The sequence below is a fragment of the Anolis sagrei genome, chromosome 3 (assembly GCF_037176765.1).
Source record: "Anolis sagrei isolate rAnoSag1 chromosome 3, rAnoSag1.mat, whole genome shotgun sequence".
NCBI lineage: Eukaryota > Metazoa > Chordata > Lepidosauria > Squamata > Dactyloidae > Anolis > Anolis sagrei.
Window position 1 is genome coordinate 183,986,932 of NC_090023.1, and position 15,992 is coordinate 184,002,923.

Here is a 15,992-nt window from a genome sequence, read left to right on the forward strand (position 1 = left end):
GATTTCTAACTTACTTGTTAATCTTTTGATTCTTTTTAATAGCTGGTTTGCCATTCATCCTGTCAGCATGAACAATACCAACCTTCATACAAGTAGTGACAACGTTGGTTATGCTGCTTATCTCTTTGAAGAAGAAAAGAATAAGGGATACTTGACAGGAAAGGTATGAAGAATTTATGGTGATCTTAACTTGCAAATCATAGAATTAAGAATTGGAAGGGACCACACAGGCCCTTTAAGATTTTACCAGTATCTTGACTTAATATTTCCCTTTTTTGTACCTATTCTCTCAGCCAACATCACTGGGTTAACCAAATGGTGTTCAATATGGTTATGATATACCATATTTACTGATGTTAGCAATACACTGTAAAATAGTAACTTCTAATTGTAGTAGGCAATTATACATCATGTAATTCATATCTTGTTGATATCATATCATCCTTTTTGAGTGGGGATTCCTTATGAGAGCCACTTGTGGTGTACAGGGATGCTTACCTTTACCTAAAAGGTCTCCTAAATTTTTACTCCAGCTCTAGGCAAGCACTCCGCTTGAAAACAGAAGGGGTAAAAGCAGTAAAAAAAAGAAAAAAGCATGCCAATGCCAGCTCCAAGTATAGCCTTGTTGCATGTCTTCTTTCCCTGTTCTCTGTTATGTCATATGGGACAAGCAGGTGTGGGTTCAGGGATTAGTTCGCACTCAGCTTGTACACGAAACACAGTTGCACATTGAAACAAAGTTGGCTACAACTTGCATTATTTGTAGCTGCACATAGGCTTTGCACACACATGGGTTTGGATCAAAGCATTGACTGATGCAGTTGTCATTGTCTTCTCTACCAAAACGTGAGACAACAGCCTAAGTAGCAGAAATGGGGTGCAGTGGGATGAGGAGTGTGTCGTGCCAAAATCTGGAGTATTAACATTCCATGGAAGAGATGCACAACATAATAATAATAATAATAATAATAATAATAATAATAATAATACACTGAGCTGCTGAGCTTGTTGACTGAAAGGTCGCAGGTTCAATTCCGGGGAGTGGCATGAGCTTCCGCTGTCAGCCCTAGCTTCTGCCAACCTAGCAGTTCGAAAACATGCAAATCTGAGTAGATCAATAGGTACTGCTCCAGTGGGAAGGTAACGGCACTCCATGCAGTCATGCTGGCCACATGACCTTGGAGGTGTCTATGGACAATGCCGTCTCTTTCACTTAAAAACGGAAATGAGCACCACACCCCAGAGTCAGACATGACTGGACTTAATGTCAGGGGACAACCTTTACCTATTATTATTATTATTATTATTATTATTATTATGCAAAAACACTTGCTTTTGGGAATGAAAGCTGCTGGAACTGGTTTGTTTATATCAGTGGTTCCCAACCTTTTTTTGACCAGGGACCACTCTCCAACATTAGTACCAAAAGGATTACGAATTAGTTTTCATCAACCTTCACTTCAGTTTGCTTATTTGGAGTGCTGATTCAGAAAATTGCATTGGATAGACCACATCAGCTCTAGTTTCTGATACAGAACATATGCCATCCAGTAGTTACCATCTGCTCGCCCACAAAAAAAAACATATTTAATAAGCCTCGGCACTCTAAGAGGGTTTTGCTAGACCAGTTGCTCTTGTTGCAACAGTGTAGTAACAGTGAGGTTGCGAATCATATTTAGTTCTTGCAGACCACTGGTTGGGAACCATTCGTTTCTATGGAGCAATGTGACTGTTTTGGATTCTCCTTGGCAGCATAGCTATAGGAATAATCACAAAAGTGAGTTTAGAACAAAAATATAGTAGCATCACTGATACAATTACTTTTCTCTTTCAGGGGCCGTACGTTGCTGGTTTTGCATCATCTAATTTAGGAGACGTGTCTCCCAACATACAAGGTCCACACTGCATAAACACAGGGGCTTCATGTGAAAATCTCAACAACTACTGTCCAGTAGGAGGGGTAAGTGTTATATCTACAACTTTGGCACAGCTGGCTGGGAGTCAGCTGCATTAAGATCACTACTGACTGAAAGATAATGAGTTCAAAGCCAGCCCGGGTCGGAGTGAGCTTCCAATCAAATTTGTGTAGCTTGTTGTTGACCTTTGTAGCCTGAAAGACAGTTGCATCTGTTAAGTTAGGAAATTTAGATAGGCTAATTTAACTAATTTACGAGGCCATAAAGATCAGCGAAGAATGAGGAAGTACTTCATCAGTATCTCAGATGGACACTGATGGATGCTTGCCATAGATGCAGGCAAAATGTCAGGAGAGAATGCTTCTAGAACATGGCCATATAGCCCGAAAAACTTACAACAACCCAATAAAATTAATTACTCAGGAGAAGCCATCTAGGTTAAACAACCTTTAATTATATCATAACCCACTGAATTATGTTACTAGTGTGACAAAAAGTATATTTTTCAATTTGGATTCAGATTGAAATGCTTATAAATTTTTACTGAAATTCAAAAATAAAGAGTGAGGAAACATGGATGTATTCATCTGTATAGCTATATATGTTTCACAGGTTGCAGCCTAAAACTCTTAACTGATGCAACACATTGTCTCTCCAGTTATGGATATATCATCTACAGAGCTGTGATTGTTACTTCAAAGTTTGGAGTTTGTAGTACTAAACTTTGCAAAACTATTTCAGAATTTTACTGGTTTTTTTGTGTGGGGTTAAGATACAAAATTCAGGTTTCATAATTAACTGAGCTGACTTAGTATAGTAGTGTTGATGGAAGTGAATTCTACCTCCTCTATGCAAAAAAGCGAGGAGGAGCTGAGGAGCCTTCTAAGAAGAAGAAAGCGCAAAAGCTGAGCTGCAGTTAAACATCAAAAGAACCAAGATTATGGCAACAAGAATGATTGACAACTGGGAAATAGAGGGAGAAAACGTGGAGGCAGTGACAGACTTTGTATTTCTAGGTGCAAAGATTGCTGCAGACTCAGACCGCAGCCAGGAAATCAGGAGATGCTTACTTCTTGGGAGGAGAGCAATGTCCAATCTCAATAAAATAGTGAAGAGTAGAGACATCACACTGGCAACGAAGATCCGCATAGTTAAAGCAATGGTATTCCCCATAGTCACCTATGGATGTGAGAGCTGGACCTTAGGGAAGGCTGAGCGAAGGAAGATAGATGCTTTTGAACTGTGGTGCTGGAGGAAAGTGCTGAGAGTGCCTTGGACCGCGAGAAGATCCAACCAGTCCATCCTCCAGGAAATAAAGCCCAACTGCTTATTGGAGGGTAGTAGAGGCCAAGATGAAGTACTTTGGCCACATCATGAGAAGACAGGAAAGCTTAGAGGAGACAATGATGCTGGGGAAAATGGAAGGAAAAAGGAAGAGGGGCTGACCAAGGGCAAGATGGATGGATGTCATCCTTGAAGTGACTGGATTGACCTTGAAGGAGCTGGGGGTGGTGACGGCCAACAGATAGCTCTGGCGTGGGCTGGTCCATGAGGTCACGAAGAGTCGGAAACAACTGAACGAACGAACGAACGAACGAACAACAACAACAACAAATGCAAAATAAGTCAATATCATTGCTCTTTTCACTTGGACAATCAGGGAATCATAGTACTGAAAGGAACTGCAAGGGCCTTCTAGTCCAACCACTGCCATGCAGGACTATCCAACTAAAGTACTGCTATCCAAATTCTGTTTTAAAAGCTCCCAAAAGGAAAGTTTTGTATAAAGAACTCCAAAAGGAGAGTATTGTAAGACAGTCTGTTCCACATTTGAATAACTCTTCTAACTAAGAAGTGATTCCTAATGTTTAGGTGGAATCATTTTTTCGTATATTAATCCACTGGTTTGTGTCCTAGGGCCCTTCCAGACAGGCCCTATATCCCAGGATCTCATCCCAAGTTTTCTGTTTATCCCACATTATCTGGCAGTGCAAACTCATACTGTATAATCCAGTTTAAAGCAGAAAACCAGGGATCAGATCCTGGGACATAGGGCCTGTCCGGAAGGGCCCCTAGTCTCTGGAACAGGAGAAAGCAACCTTGCTCCATCTTCCACATGACAGTCCTTCAAATATTTAAATATGATTATTACCATATCACATCTCAGTTTTCCCCCCCAAGCTAAGCACGCAAGGCTCCCTAAGCTGTTTGTAGATTTACCATCTTGGTCACCTTCCTTTGAACATGTTCCAGCTTGTCAATATTATTCTTCAACTGTAATGCCCAGAACTGGATACAGTACTCATTCCAAGTGAGGTCTATCCAAAGCTGAACAGAGAGATGTTTTGATTTTCCTTCCGTCTGGAGACGATATTCTGGTTGATGCAGCCAAAAATTACATTGGCTTCTGAAACATACTGTTGATTCTGCTTTAGCTTGTGGTCTAATAAGACCTTTAGATCTTATTCATATGTACTGCGGTCAAATCAGGTGTCACATTTCTTACACTGGTGCATTTCATTTTCCAATCCTAAATGGAGTACCTTACATTTGTAGTAGTATATAGTAGTATTTATAGGCCCCCTGGTGATGCAGCAGATTAAGCCACTGAGCTGCTGAACTTGCTGGTTGGTGGTCCAAATCCAGGAAGTGGGGTGAGCTCTCGCTGTTAGCCCCAGCTTCTGCCAATCTAGCAGTTTGAAAACATACAATTGTGAGTAGATCAATAGGCACTGCTTCAGCGGGATAGTAACAACGCTTCATGCAGTCATGCCGACCACATGACCTTGGAGGTGTCTACAGACAACGCCGGCTCTTTGGCTTAGAAATTGAGATGAGTACAACCCCCTAGAGTTGGACACGACTAGACTTAACGTCAAGGGGAAACCTCATGTCGCTCCCCAGATTCGAACCTGCGATCTTTCGGTAAGCTCAGCGGTTTAACCCACTGTGTGACCAGGGGCTCCATTATTATACTTCCAAAAAAACTGTCATTTTTGGACTACAGTCTCCAGAACTTGGCCATGTTGGCTAGAGAAATGAAGCCTCTCTATTTTCCTGTACATTTTTATTATTTTGGGCCAGCACGTCGATGCCCTAGGACCAATTCACATGTTATTTATAGCACCATGAAAGTTGCATGTTAGTTGGGAAATTGTGTGAGATTTCTTCAATAGGGCAGATTCAGAGAATGAGAAAAGGCAAGTATGTCCGTGATATCCTCATAAAAACTAGCTGCAACCACTTTTGCTTCTCTATATTATTGTGTGATATTGTAGCCAGTGGCTAATTTTCCCTTTTGTTTTTCTACAATTCACCTTAGTCCAAGATGTGTATCGCTAAAGGTCCCGGCAAAGACATGCTTGAGAGCACCCAAATAATTGGGAGAAACATCTACTTGAGAGCAAAGGTACATACATCTCCTGACTTCATCTGTATGAGTGGATTCAAGTGGTAGGATGTATTATTTATTTAGTTACTGTTTAGTTTTAAATTAGTGTTCATCTGTGATATTTGGGAAACTTCTTGCATATTAGCACCAATTATAAATAAATGAGTGCATTTTTTTTCCTGCCTGAGTCAGATCAGAGCATAAACTATTATTTGTTATTATGTTTGGTTACGATAAATTGCTTAGATTAATTATCGTATATACTCGAATATAAGCCGACCTGGCTATAAGCCGAGGCATCTAATTTTACCACAAAAAACTGGAAAAGCATATTGACTTGAAGATAAGCCGAGGTTAGGAAATTCCAAAAATAGATACCGATAAAAGTACATTAATTGAGACATCAGTGGGTTAAATGTTTTTGAATATTTACATAAAACTGTAATTTAAGATAAGACTGTCCAACTCTGATTAAACCATTATTCTGACTTTCTTCGATGTAAATGTGCTTACTAGGCCTGGGTAACAACGGAAAAATTTGTTTCTAAAATCGATTTGTATTTGGGGGGTTTTTTTGTTTCGATATTTAAAATAATTACAAAATTTTCCTTTTAAAAAGTTCAATATTTACGAAATTTTGTAAATGGTAAAAAATTAACGAATCGATTTCCGAAACAATAACGAATCGATTCGTTAATGGCGGGCGCGACCGCGAAATACGCTAAAAAACCTCCAAAACCTTCTGAAGCTTCCCTCTCCCTCTGTTGTTGACTGTTGGTGTGATATTATAATTTTTTTCACTAATTAAACCATAAAACTGGCCCAGACATGCAGAAATAATAACGAAACGACCTCAAAACAATAACGAAACGAATACAATATCGAAATATGAAGCATTTACAAAACGTTTTTGAAAATTCGTTTTTTTTAATAATTGCTCCAGAATGGTTCGTTATCGTTTTGTAATTGAAAAAATTAACGAATTATTAACGAATTACGAATTAACTAAACGAAACCGCCCAGCCCTAGTGCTTACATAACCTTCTAATAATAAATAGAGTAAAATAATAAATGTAATAATAATAATACAGTAAAATAATGGAAATATAATAATAACAGTAATAATAGAGTAAAATAATAAATGTAATAATAACAACAATAAAGTAAAATAATAAATGCAACAACAACAATAATAGAGTAAAATGATAAATGTAATAATAATAATAATAATAATAAACAGAGTAAAACAATGAATGTAATAAAATAATAACAGAGTAAAATAATAAAACACTTTGACTCGAGTATAAGCCGAGGGGGGCTTTTTCAGCTTTAAAAAAAGGGCTGAAAAACTAGGCTTATACTAGAGTATATACAGTATTTGTATTTTTAATTTATTATGTATTTGTATTTTTATTATGTATTTGTGTGGCACTGAATAGTTGCCAATTATGTTGTAAGCATCCCCGAGTCCCCAATGGGAGATGGGATGGGATATAAATAAAGTTTGATTGATTGATAAACTAATCACTAATACCTGCGTTTGAAAATCATAAGTTCTATACTTCTTCAATTCTAAGACATACTTCCCCCACACTCATATACGCATAGACAGCTCTAAAAATGGGGTGTATCTTCATTATGGGTACATATATATAGCTTTTGTTCTGTTAGTGACACTGAAATTAGTGTGCATATTACAATCCATGGCATCTTAGAATTGAAGAAATGTTGTATTTATTATTTATTTGTGTTGCATATGATGAAAGCTGCTACTTGAGGGCTTGACGCTTAAAGTCATTAAAACAAACTTGGATAAATAACACTACGTAACACGATTTTTGTTCCTGGAATATAAAAGTCATTTCCTAATTGGTTCTATCATAAAAAAAATATGGAAAAAGTTTATTAAACTGCAAAACCTTTGTTTTTGCGGGACATTGCGTTTTGCTATAGTTTTTCAATGAATATCTCATAGAGTCTCAACTAATTTAACATAGTTTGTGGCAGCCACAAAAATGAAGTTTCTGGAGTAGAACAACTACTTTCAAAGTAAGTATCACACAGTTTGACGGGAAATAAGACTTTCAAACCAGGAACAGAATTTTGTTCGAATTTTGTTACATGGTATAGTATTATGAGCTAATCTTTGTACATGGATTTTTTTTTCATGTCAGAAGTGACTTGAGAAACTGTACGTCGCTTCTGGTGTGAGGGAATTGGCCATCTGCAGGGACATTGCCAAGGAGATGCCCAGATATTTTACCATCCTGTGGGAGGCTTCTCTCATGTTCCCACATGGGAAGCTGGAGCTGACAGATGGGAGCTTACCCCATCTCATGGATTCAAACCACTGACCTTCAGGTCAGCAGTTCAGCTGGCACAAAGGTTTACCCAGTAGATGGAATTGATCCAGTGAATATATGAAAAACTAGTCATTTCAAAGGGTTATCATTTGCATTTCAGGAACTATACAGCAAAGCCGTTGAAGAGATAAATGGCCCCATTCATTCAGCTCACCAGTGGGTGGACATGAGCAATGTTACTGTTCAACTCAATGCTACTCATACGGTAAAGTACACTCAAAGTTATGTTTTAGCAGGAAATAATGACACCAAATTACTTTAACTGCACACCTTAATTTTCCATCATGCTTTCCCAAAGGGTAAAACATGCAAACCAGCCTTGGGATACAGCTTTGCTGCAGGCACCATGGATGGGCCGGGAATGTTCAATTTCACTCAAGGCAAGTGGGGATCCGTAGTTATTCATTATTGCTTGTGCTGATCCTACTTATTATTTCGCTTTCAGCATGGCCATGAAATCTACTGACATTATTAACATGCCAAAAGTACACATGGAAACCAATCCAAGTAAAGTGGGGCTAGGAGTTGTATGCATTCCACCCAGTTTTCCTGAAGCCCAGACTTGGTTCTTAATTCTTTGAGTCGAAAGTGCTTATCTCACAACATCATCATACTGCTTAAGTAAGCAATTGTTGTTGTGGTCTAAAATTACTCATATTTTTTTCTTTTTTCAAGCTAGCACTTAGCCTTTAATGGCCCCACTATCAGTAACCAAATTGAGTATGAATGCCTACAGAGTAGTGGGATTGTGATCTGGTTGTCTCTTCCTTGGTGATTCTCAAGGAAACCTTTGTTATGGAAGCTTCAGACTAATGCTCGGGCTAACAGAATAGCTCTTGTTTCCTATGATCTATGTTCTTGTAACTCTTTTTAGATTCTTAAAAATGTAAAAATAGTAGACATGTGTTTTTGGGGTAAACCTTGTCCCATTTCATGTCCTGGCTTTCATTGGGAGCCTTGGTCCCACTACTGGGAGGGTTGTTTTTGGTTCTTTCATTTCAGGGCTCCGAAAATCGGACCTTTTTTGGGGGGGGGGGGGGGGGCATCCCATCATTGGCTCCTCTTCCCGGCATGTGTTGTTCTTACCTGCCACCTGCTGTTTCTACTCTAAAGTTAGAGGCGCTTGACTGTAGGTATTGGCAGGTGCGTGCACTTTCCTGGCCTGCCTACATGCCACACCACACATGCACTCTCCCTGGAAAGAGAGTGTGTGTGTGGCAGGGCATGCAGTAAGGCCTGGAAAGCGTGCACGCCTGCCAGTGCCTATAGCTGCAGGAGTACTTCGGGCCTGCCTGCATACCCTGCCACACACACCCTGCTACACTCTCCAAGAGTGCATGTGTGATGGGGTGTGCAGGCAGGCCCGAAGTACCAGAGTTCCAGTACTGCCTGCCTGCATGCCCCATCACAAATGAACTCTTGGAGAGTGTGGCAGGGTATGTGTGGCAGGGTATGCAGGCAGGACCAGAGCACATCTGCAGCTGAGCAACTCTTATTATAGAGCTTTCCAGGGAGAGTGCATGTGTGGCGTGGCATGCAAGTAGGCCCGGAAAGCACACACATACCACACACACACATTCTCTTTCCAAGGCAAGCAGGCAAGTTCAGATGCACACAAAAGCAGGCTTTTGTGTAGAGCAGATTTTCGTATCGGGAGGGGGCTTTCCGTTTCATGCTTTCAAAGAAATGGAAGACGCAAAAGAAATGGTAGGAACAAATTTCATGCACATGTCTAATAAATAGTTTGTTGTTATGTTGCAGTGACTATTAACCTTCGGAAGCCACTATTCTGACTAATTTACTGTTTCCAAATTTCTGTCCACTATTTTCTTGTTGTAACTACAGTATTAATGCCATAATGTTACTTTAAAAGTATTTTAAGGCAGTAATATAATACAGCAGTGATGTCATTATGTAATAGTGTTGCCATGCTGTTTTTTTTAAAAAAAATTAAGGCAAACTATGAGACAGGACAAACAGGACAGTGGAAATGGCACTGAAGGATCTTACAGTGTAGAAAGGAAAGCAGTGAAATTATTAAAGCACAAATGTAGTGAAGATATAATATGCAGGGTCAATATTCGGCCTGTGTAAGATGTTCCTTTCCATCATTGTAAATTCTACCAGTGTTCTTACCTTTTGCACCTAAGAAGTGAAAGCATGCCTCTTGGGCAGAGCTTGGAAATGTTTTTGGGACTTATACGTCCTATAATTCTCAGCCAATATGGTCAAAAGGCCATACTGATGAGGGGGATTATGAGAAATTTAGCGGGGCTCCTGCCAGTCTTCAGGAGCCCCCGGTGGCGCAGTGGGTTAAATCCCTGTGCCTGCAGGACTGAAAACTGACAGGTCGCAGGGTCGAATCCGGGGAGAGGTGGATGAGCTCCCTCTATCAGCTCCAGCTCCTCATGCGGGGACATGAGAGAAGCCTCCCACAAGGATGATAAAAACATCAATTCATCCGGGTGTCCCCTGGGCAACGTCCTTGCAGACGGCCAATTCTCTCACACCAGAAGTGACTTGCAGTTTCTCAAGTCACTCCAGACACAACAAAAAAAAAAGTGGGCCAAAGATGGATTTTCAATCCTCTGCTCTTGAGGAACGTCTAGAAGTGTGGCCAGTGTGTTCTTTTTTAAAAAAAATTTTTTAACATATTCGGTATTTAAACATTCTTATACTTATCACTTCCCATTAACAATTGTACAGAACATGTATGTCTTGATACCTATAATATTTCATTCTCCTGCTTCATTACATCCAATCACCCAGTGCTAACCCTTCATCCCAGACCAGCCAATTACAATACTTATTCCCAAAAATCAGTTGTTTCTGTTACAGGTTTGGTCCTCTTACCTTCTATATATACATATTCTATCAATTTCCCCCAAATCTTCCCAAAATCATCTTTTTTTGATAATCCTCTTTTAACCTTAATGTTTCCTGTCAGTTTATCGTTTATTGTGATGTCCCAAATCTCCTTATACCACTCTTCCAATTGGCACTCCCCTCCTTCTTTCCATTTTTTAGCTATTAATAATCTTACTGCTGTTACCAGATCGGCAATTAATTCTTTTAGTTCTTTGGGTATTTTAACATTGTCAATAAATGACAGCAGTGCTATCTCTGGTGTTCCTGTTATCTCTATTTGGGTGATTCTTCTTATTTCTTGAAATACATTTTCCCAAAATTTTTGAACATATTTGCAAGACCACCACATGTGTATATATGTGCCAGTTTCTTGACAGCCCCTCCAGCACTGCTTAGAACGTTTCTTGTCAATTTGATTTAATCTGATTGGTGTGAGGTACCATCTCCACACCAAGTGTGTTCTGCCCATATAGTCAGAACATTTATGGCAGGTAAATGTTTTTATACATTTACTTAAGACATTGATTTGCCATCTTTTGTGGGCATTTTTGGTACCCCATATCTAATAGAATGCAGCTCGGCCAGTGGAATATGAATCTCTGGTGGAAAACAGGATAAATAGAATATTCTTGAAAGGTTGGAAAAAAAGAAAGAAAACTTACATTGTATTGTCGAAGGCTTTCATGGCTGGAATCACTAGGTTCTTGTGGGTTTTTTCGGGCTATAGAGCCATGTTCTAGAGGCATTTCTCCTGACGTTTCGCCTGCATCTATGGCAAGCATCCTCAGAGGTTGAGAAGGTCCTTCTCAACCTCTGAGGATGCTTGCCATACATGCAGGCGAAACGTCAGGAGAAATGCCTCTAGAACATGGCTCTATAGCCCGAAAAAACCCACAAGAACCTAGTAAAACTTACATTTATTGTTTCAAGAATTCCACCTTGGAATAGGAAAGGGTATAAACAAAAGAGGATTATCTAAATTTCAGTAGAAGTTGGCTCTCATATGTGGAGGCAAGTTTTATGGAGGTTCCTTGCGCAAACCAGAGAGAAAATGACTAGCTACATTTTAGAAGAAATTGGACGGGATGTCTGCAGGCAGGATGGAGGCAAAAAGGCTTGAGTACATTGCACTAAGAAAGAAACTGAGAGGTGAAACAAATGGGCATATATATGCTCTAGGACTTCCTCTCACTAAGTCATACAAACCCTGATTTTAAGGCAAGAGCTATCCCAAAGCAACATGGATATAGAATAGTGACCGTATAAATTTTTGTCTGCTACACATCATATTCAAATTGCTATTAAACTAAAATTATCTAATCTAAATTTTCTATATTAAATTGAATTTACTCATTAATAAGATTAATTTATTGGTGAACCAGGCTTTGTATATATCTGAGTTTGGAAATTTAATTGTCTGAGCTATATATCCCAGAAGAATTGCATATTCAGTTCTGGCAGCTGTTGTAAAATATGTAAATAATTTATCTTGATTCTTATCAAATGTCGACCTGTCAGTCTTCAGTCCCGCCGGCACAAGGGTTTAACCCATTGCATCACCAGGGCTCCTTTGTATAATGATAGATGTGAAATATTCTGTTGATGTGTTTGTTGACAGGGATGATAGAAGGGAATTCGTTCTGGGATGCTGTTCGTGATGCAATCCTGACTCGTCCATCCAAGGAAACAGAAGAATGTCACAAACCTAAGCCTATCCTCTTTCCTACAGGAGAGGTATAAAAGATTCACTCTCATTGCCAGAAATGCATTCATTTAATTTTAAATGGTTTCAGTCAAGAAGGATAATAGGACTCTTAGAGACGCTCCAGGGGGTCACTTGTAATATTTACAAATATACTGGCTATTCATAGGTGGGACCCGTGTTTAATGCTGCAGAGCTATTGACTTTCATCAGAAAGAAGTATGTGGCAAGGGTTGCTAAATCCAAGCAGTTACCTTAAAGAGTTTGAAACAAAGTCAGCCTACTGCTTCTATCCTAAAACTGTGGCTTCTATTCTGTTTTACTGCTCAGAAATTTAATTTATCTGATTTTACCTGAATAGGAGATAGAAGAGGGGGCATATGCTCCAAGCCCAGTTCAGAAAACTTACAGGAAGCCCAGACGATTCCTGTGCTGTTTTTAGACAATATTATTTTTAGGTAATATTGTTATTATCAACAACAACAACACTTTATTTATATTCCGCCCCTGTCACCCCAAAGGGGACTCAGGGCGGATCACATACACGGCAAACATTCAATGCCGCTTTGTATAGACAATACACAGACAGACAAAACAGAAGGAGGTGTGTTGTTTCGATTCATTGTCCAGCTCTTTTGGTACCATGGAAGGTTGGGCTCTAGTCCAGCCACAGGGAGTGCTGTCGTTCCATCCTCTATGACAAAGAGTCATCAGGACATCCTCCTTCCATTTAGTCGCCCAGCATTTTCTAATCTTCTTTCTTTACGGCATTGTAAAACACCTCCCCCGCTTTTAGCGGTACCTAATTTATCTAATTACAGCTAAAGCTGTTTTTGACTGCTTATGTAAACCGTGAGCAGGGTACTCACACCGACCCGGGGCTTCGAACTTGCAACCTTTCGGTTGATAGATCTTATAGTTACTGGTGATTTACCAACTGAACCTTCCTAAAGATATCTAATGATACATATCTACAGGAAGATATTGTCAGACCTGGCCAACTTCAAGCTGTTCTTCTGACCCCTTTAACTCCCAACCTGCTCCACAACTTGAAACAATAATGCCATCCTCCAGGTGCCTTCCTAAACAACCGGCTGATTGTATCCTTCATTCCTAGCAGTAAAAAGCTCTTAGCTAGTAAGATGGTGGCCCTTCAGATTTAATTACATTTCTGTTGGCGTTGACACTGCAGATAGAAGTCAGAATGAATGGAAAGTGTACTTCTGAAAAAACAATTAACACAGGATTTTCCTTCTTTCCTGATTTTTTAAGCTTTCAAAACCTTACCCATGGCATCCAAATATAATTGATATTCAAATAGTTACTATTGGATCTCTGGCGATACTGGCTCTTCCAGGAGAATTTTCGTATGTATTCAGTTTCTTCATATATTCGTACATGCAAAGCATTCAAAAATTAGTTTATTTGCATTAAGAAAGTGACTTGTTCTGGAACTGCTGTAATGCTGCACATTTGGGAATGACATAGAAATGAGGGGGGCCTAAACATCCTAAAGGCATCAGATGCCATAAGTAGGGTCAGTTTTGTTTAGTAGTTTGGATAGGAGATCACCAATAAATATTATTATCATTATTATGGTATTAACTTTATTTATATCCCACCTTTCTTTCTCTCAGAACTCAAAGTGTCTAACAATCACACAAACTAATAACAATTTAAAACAAATGCAATTGCAAAATTTTTAAAAACCAAATAAATATTTGTGTGTGGATATAAAGTTACAATAAAATTAAAATACAATTAGAATTATATTCCAAACAGACCATCCTCCCCGAATGCCACCCACAATCTCCAAAACTGTGTGCCTCTCAGCCTTCTCCAAATACCTGCTGGCAAAAAATGTCATGACCTGCCTCTGGAAGGCCAGCAGGGATGGGGCCATCCAGGTCTCTCTTGGGAGGGAATTCCAAAGTCTGGGAGCAGCCACCAAAAAGGCCTCTTTCGTTGTTCCCATCAAACACGCTTGAGTAAGACAGAGAGAAAGCTCTCCCCAGATGATCATAGATAGGTTCATAGACAAATAACCTGGACTTGGTCTGAAAATACTGGTTGTCAGGAGACAAATGGGAGGGGGAGACACCTACAACTATAAGACTATTGTTTAATTTTCATAAGAAATTAATGGGTTTTTAAATTAACAGAAGTGGAAAAATACAATTAAAATTATTAATTGCATGCAGTAATAATATTGGAACTTCTATTATATTTTCAAACTACGAAAAGGTCATTAATCTGACCTACTTCTGAATATTTCTCGCCTAAGATAACCTTATGAAATATATGGGCTTGCTATAAGTTCACAGGCAATTTAGTGATCTGGAAAGATAGAAAGAAAACAGAGTAGCACCATGCTAATATTTTCTAAGCCAACAAAGGACAACCTGATCCTTGTTTTACTTTGTAGTATACTTAGAACACAGTAGACACAGTCCAGTAAAATTTAGTGAAATCTGAAAAGCTACGAACGAGTTATCTGGGAGTAGCTCTGGATTGAGCTACCCTACAAACAACACTGAAAACAATGGAATTTAAGTCAGTCATAATTTAGTTGGGAACAAATCCGTGGTGGGTCAAAATCCAGCATTTGGATTGGGATGATGAGAACTCCAAGGTCTTACTCTCCAAATACTTTCCTTTGTTCCTCGATCTTCTCAATTTCATTAAGATCATGATGTGCAAAGCCAACTTTAGATCTGCCATCTAGAAGCATTACAACTCATCCCTGCTCCCTTCTTGCCATTTAGGAAAGGGTGACAAAGAACAGAGCCCATTCCTGTCCAAAGCACCATGCAGATGAAGTCCAATAAGCATTTAAGCCAAGGATTCAGTACCCATCTGGGCATATCTGGGTGAACTCTAAGATCCTCTGGGGAGGCCCTCCTTTTGCTTTCACCATCGTCACAAGCATGGTTGGTGGGGACGAGAGAGAGGGCCTTCTCGGTGGTGGCCCCCTGCCTCTGGAACGCCCATCCAAGAGAAATAAGACAGGCCCCATCCCTCCCCTCATTTCATAAGAGCATTTCAACAAGCCTTTGAGAATGGCTAGTTCTAGCCCAGCCCCAAACATTGTTGAATATGGCCTTATACTTCCTAGCTATTACCCCGGTCATCCCTCTAATAGGCCCTGGAAATGAGCAGCCAGAGACCCATACCTGCTATTGTTGTTAGCCTGTTATAGCTCTGTTCTTAATTTCCGGTCCCCTCATATTTTGAGTTGCTAGCCCAGCCCAGACATTGTCGGATACGGCCTTGCACCTCCTATTTCTTACCCTGATCATTCTTTTAACAGACCCCTGGAAATGAGCGGCCACAGGCCCATTCCCTCTATTGTTGTTAGTCTATTACAGTATTGTATCTACTTTCCAAGCCCATCTTATTTTGATTTTGTACCAGTCTTGCCCCGTTTTTTTTATTGTTCTGACCCATTCCTTCCCATGCCTAACAATAAAAAAGGCATGGAGAACAGGCAGGATCTTTTTAAATATATATATGTTATTGGGATAATTTTATGCTTATGTTAATACTGTTATTTTTGCCTATGTTGTGATTTTGTATGTGCTAGTGTTGATACTTGGAAACTGCCCAGAGTCCCTTCGGGCAGATAGAACAGTATATAAATAAAGTGTGTTATTATTATTATTATTATTATTATTATTATTATTATTATTATATCTATACCCAGATGTCAAGATGTCATCCAGCCTGCAGAGAACTGTAGGGCAGATCTGGCT

At 39.5% G+C, this 15,992-nt stretch overlaps 1 protein-coding gene across 1 annotated transcript in view; it reads left to right on the forward strand.

The window, feature by feature from the left end:
* Nucleotides 1-15,992, forward strand: part of ASAH2 (N-acylsphingosine amidohydrolase 2) — a gene marked incomplete at its 5' end in the record, with an annotated part of 75,951 nt that overhangs the window by 46,467 nt on the left and 13,492 nt on the right. The window contains 7 exons of the mRNA XM_060768758.2: nucleotides 43-163; nucleotides 1,835-1,960; nucleotides 5,239-5,325; nucleotides 7,771-7,875; nucleotides 7,969-8,050; nucleotides 12,157-12,272; nucleotides 13,513-13,607. Of these exons, the coding sequence (XP_060624741.2) occupies nucleotides 43-163; nucleotides 1,835-1,960; nucleotides 5,239-5,325; nucleotides 7,771-7,875; nucleotides 7,969-8,050; nucleotides 12,157-12,272; nucleotides 13,513-13,607 (732 nt within the window). The remainder of the gene's footprint in view (nucleotides 1-42; nucleotides 164-1,834; nucleotides 1,961-5,238; nucleotides 5,326-7,770; nucleotides 7,876-7,968; nucleotides 8,051-12,156; nucleotides 12,273-13,512; nucleotides 13,608-15,992) is intronic.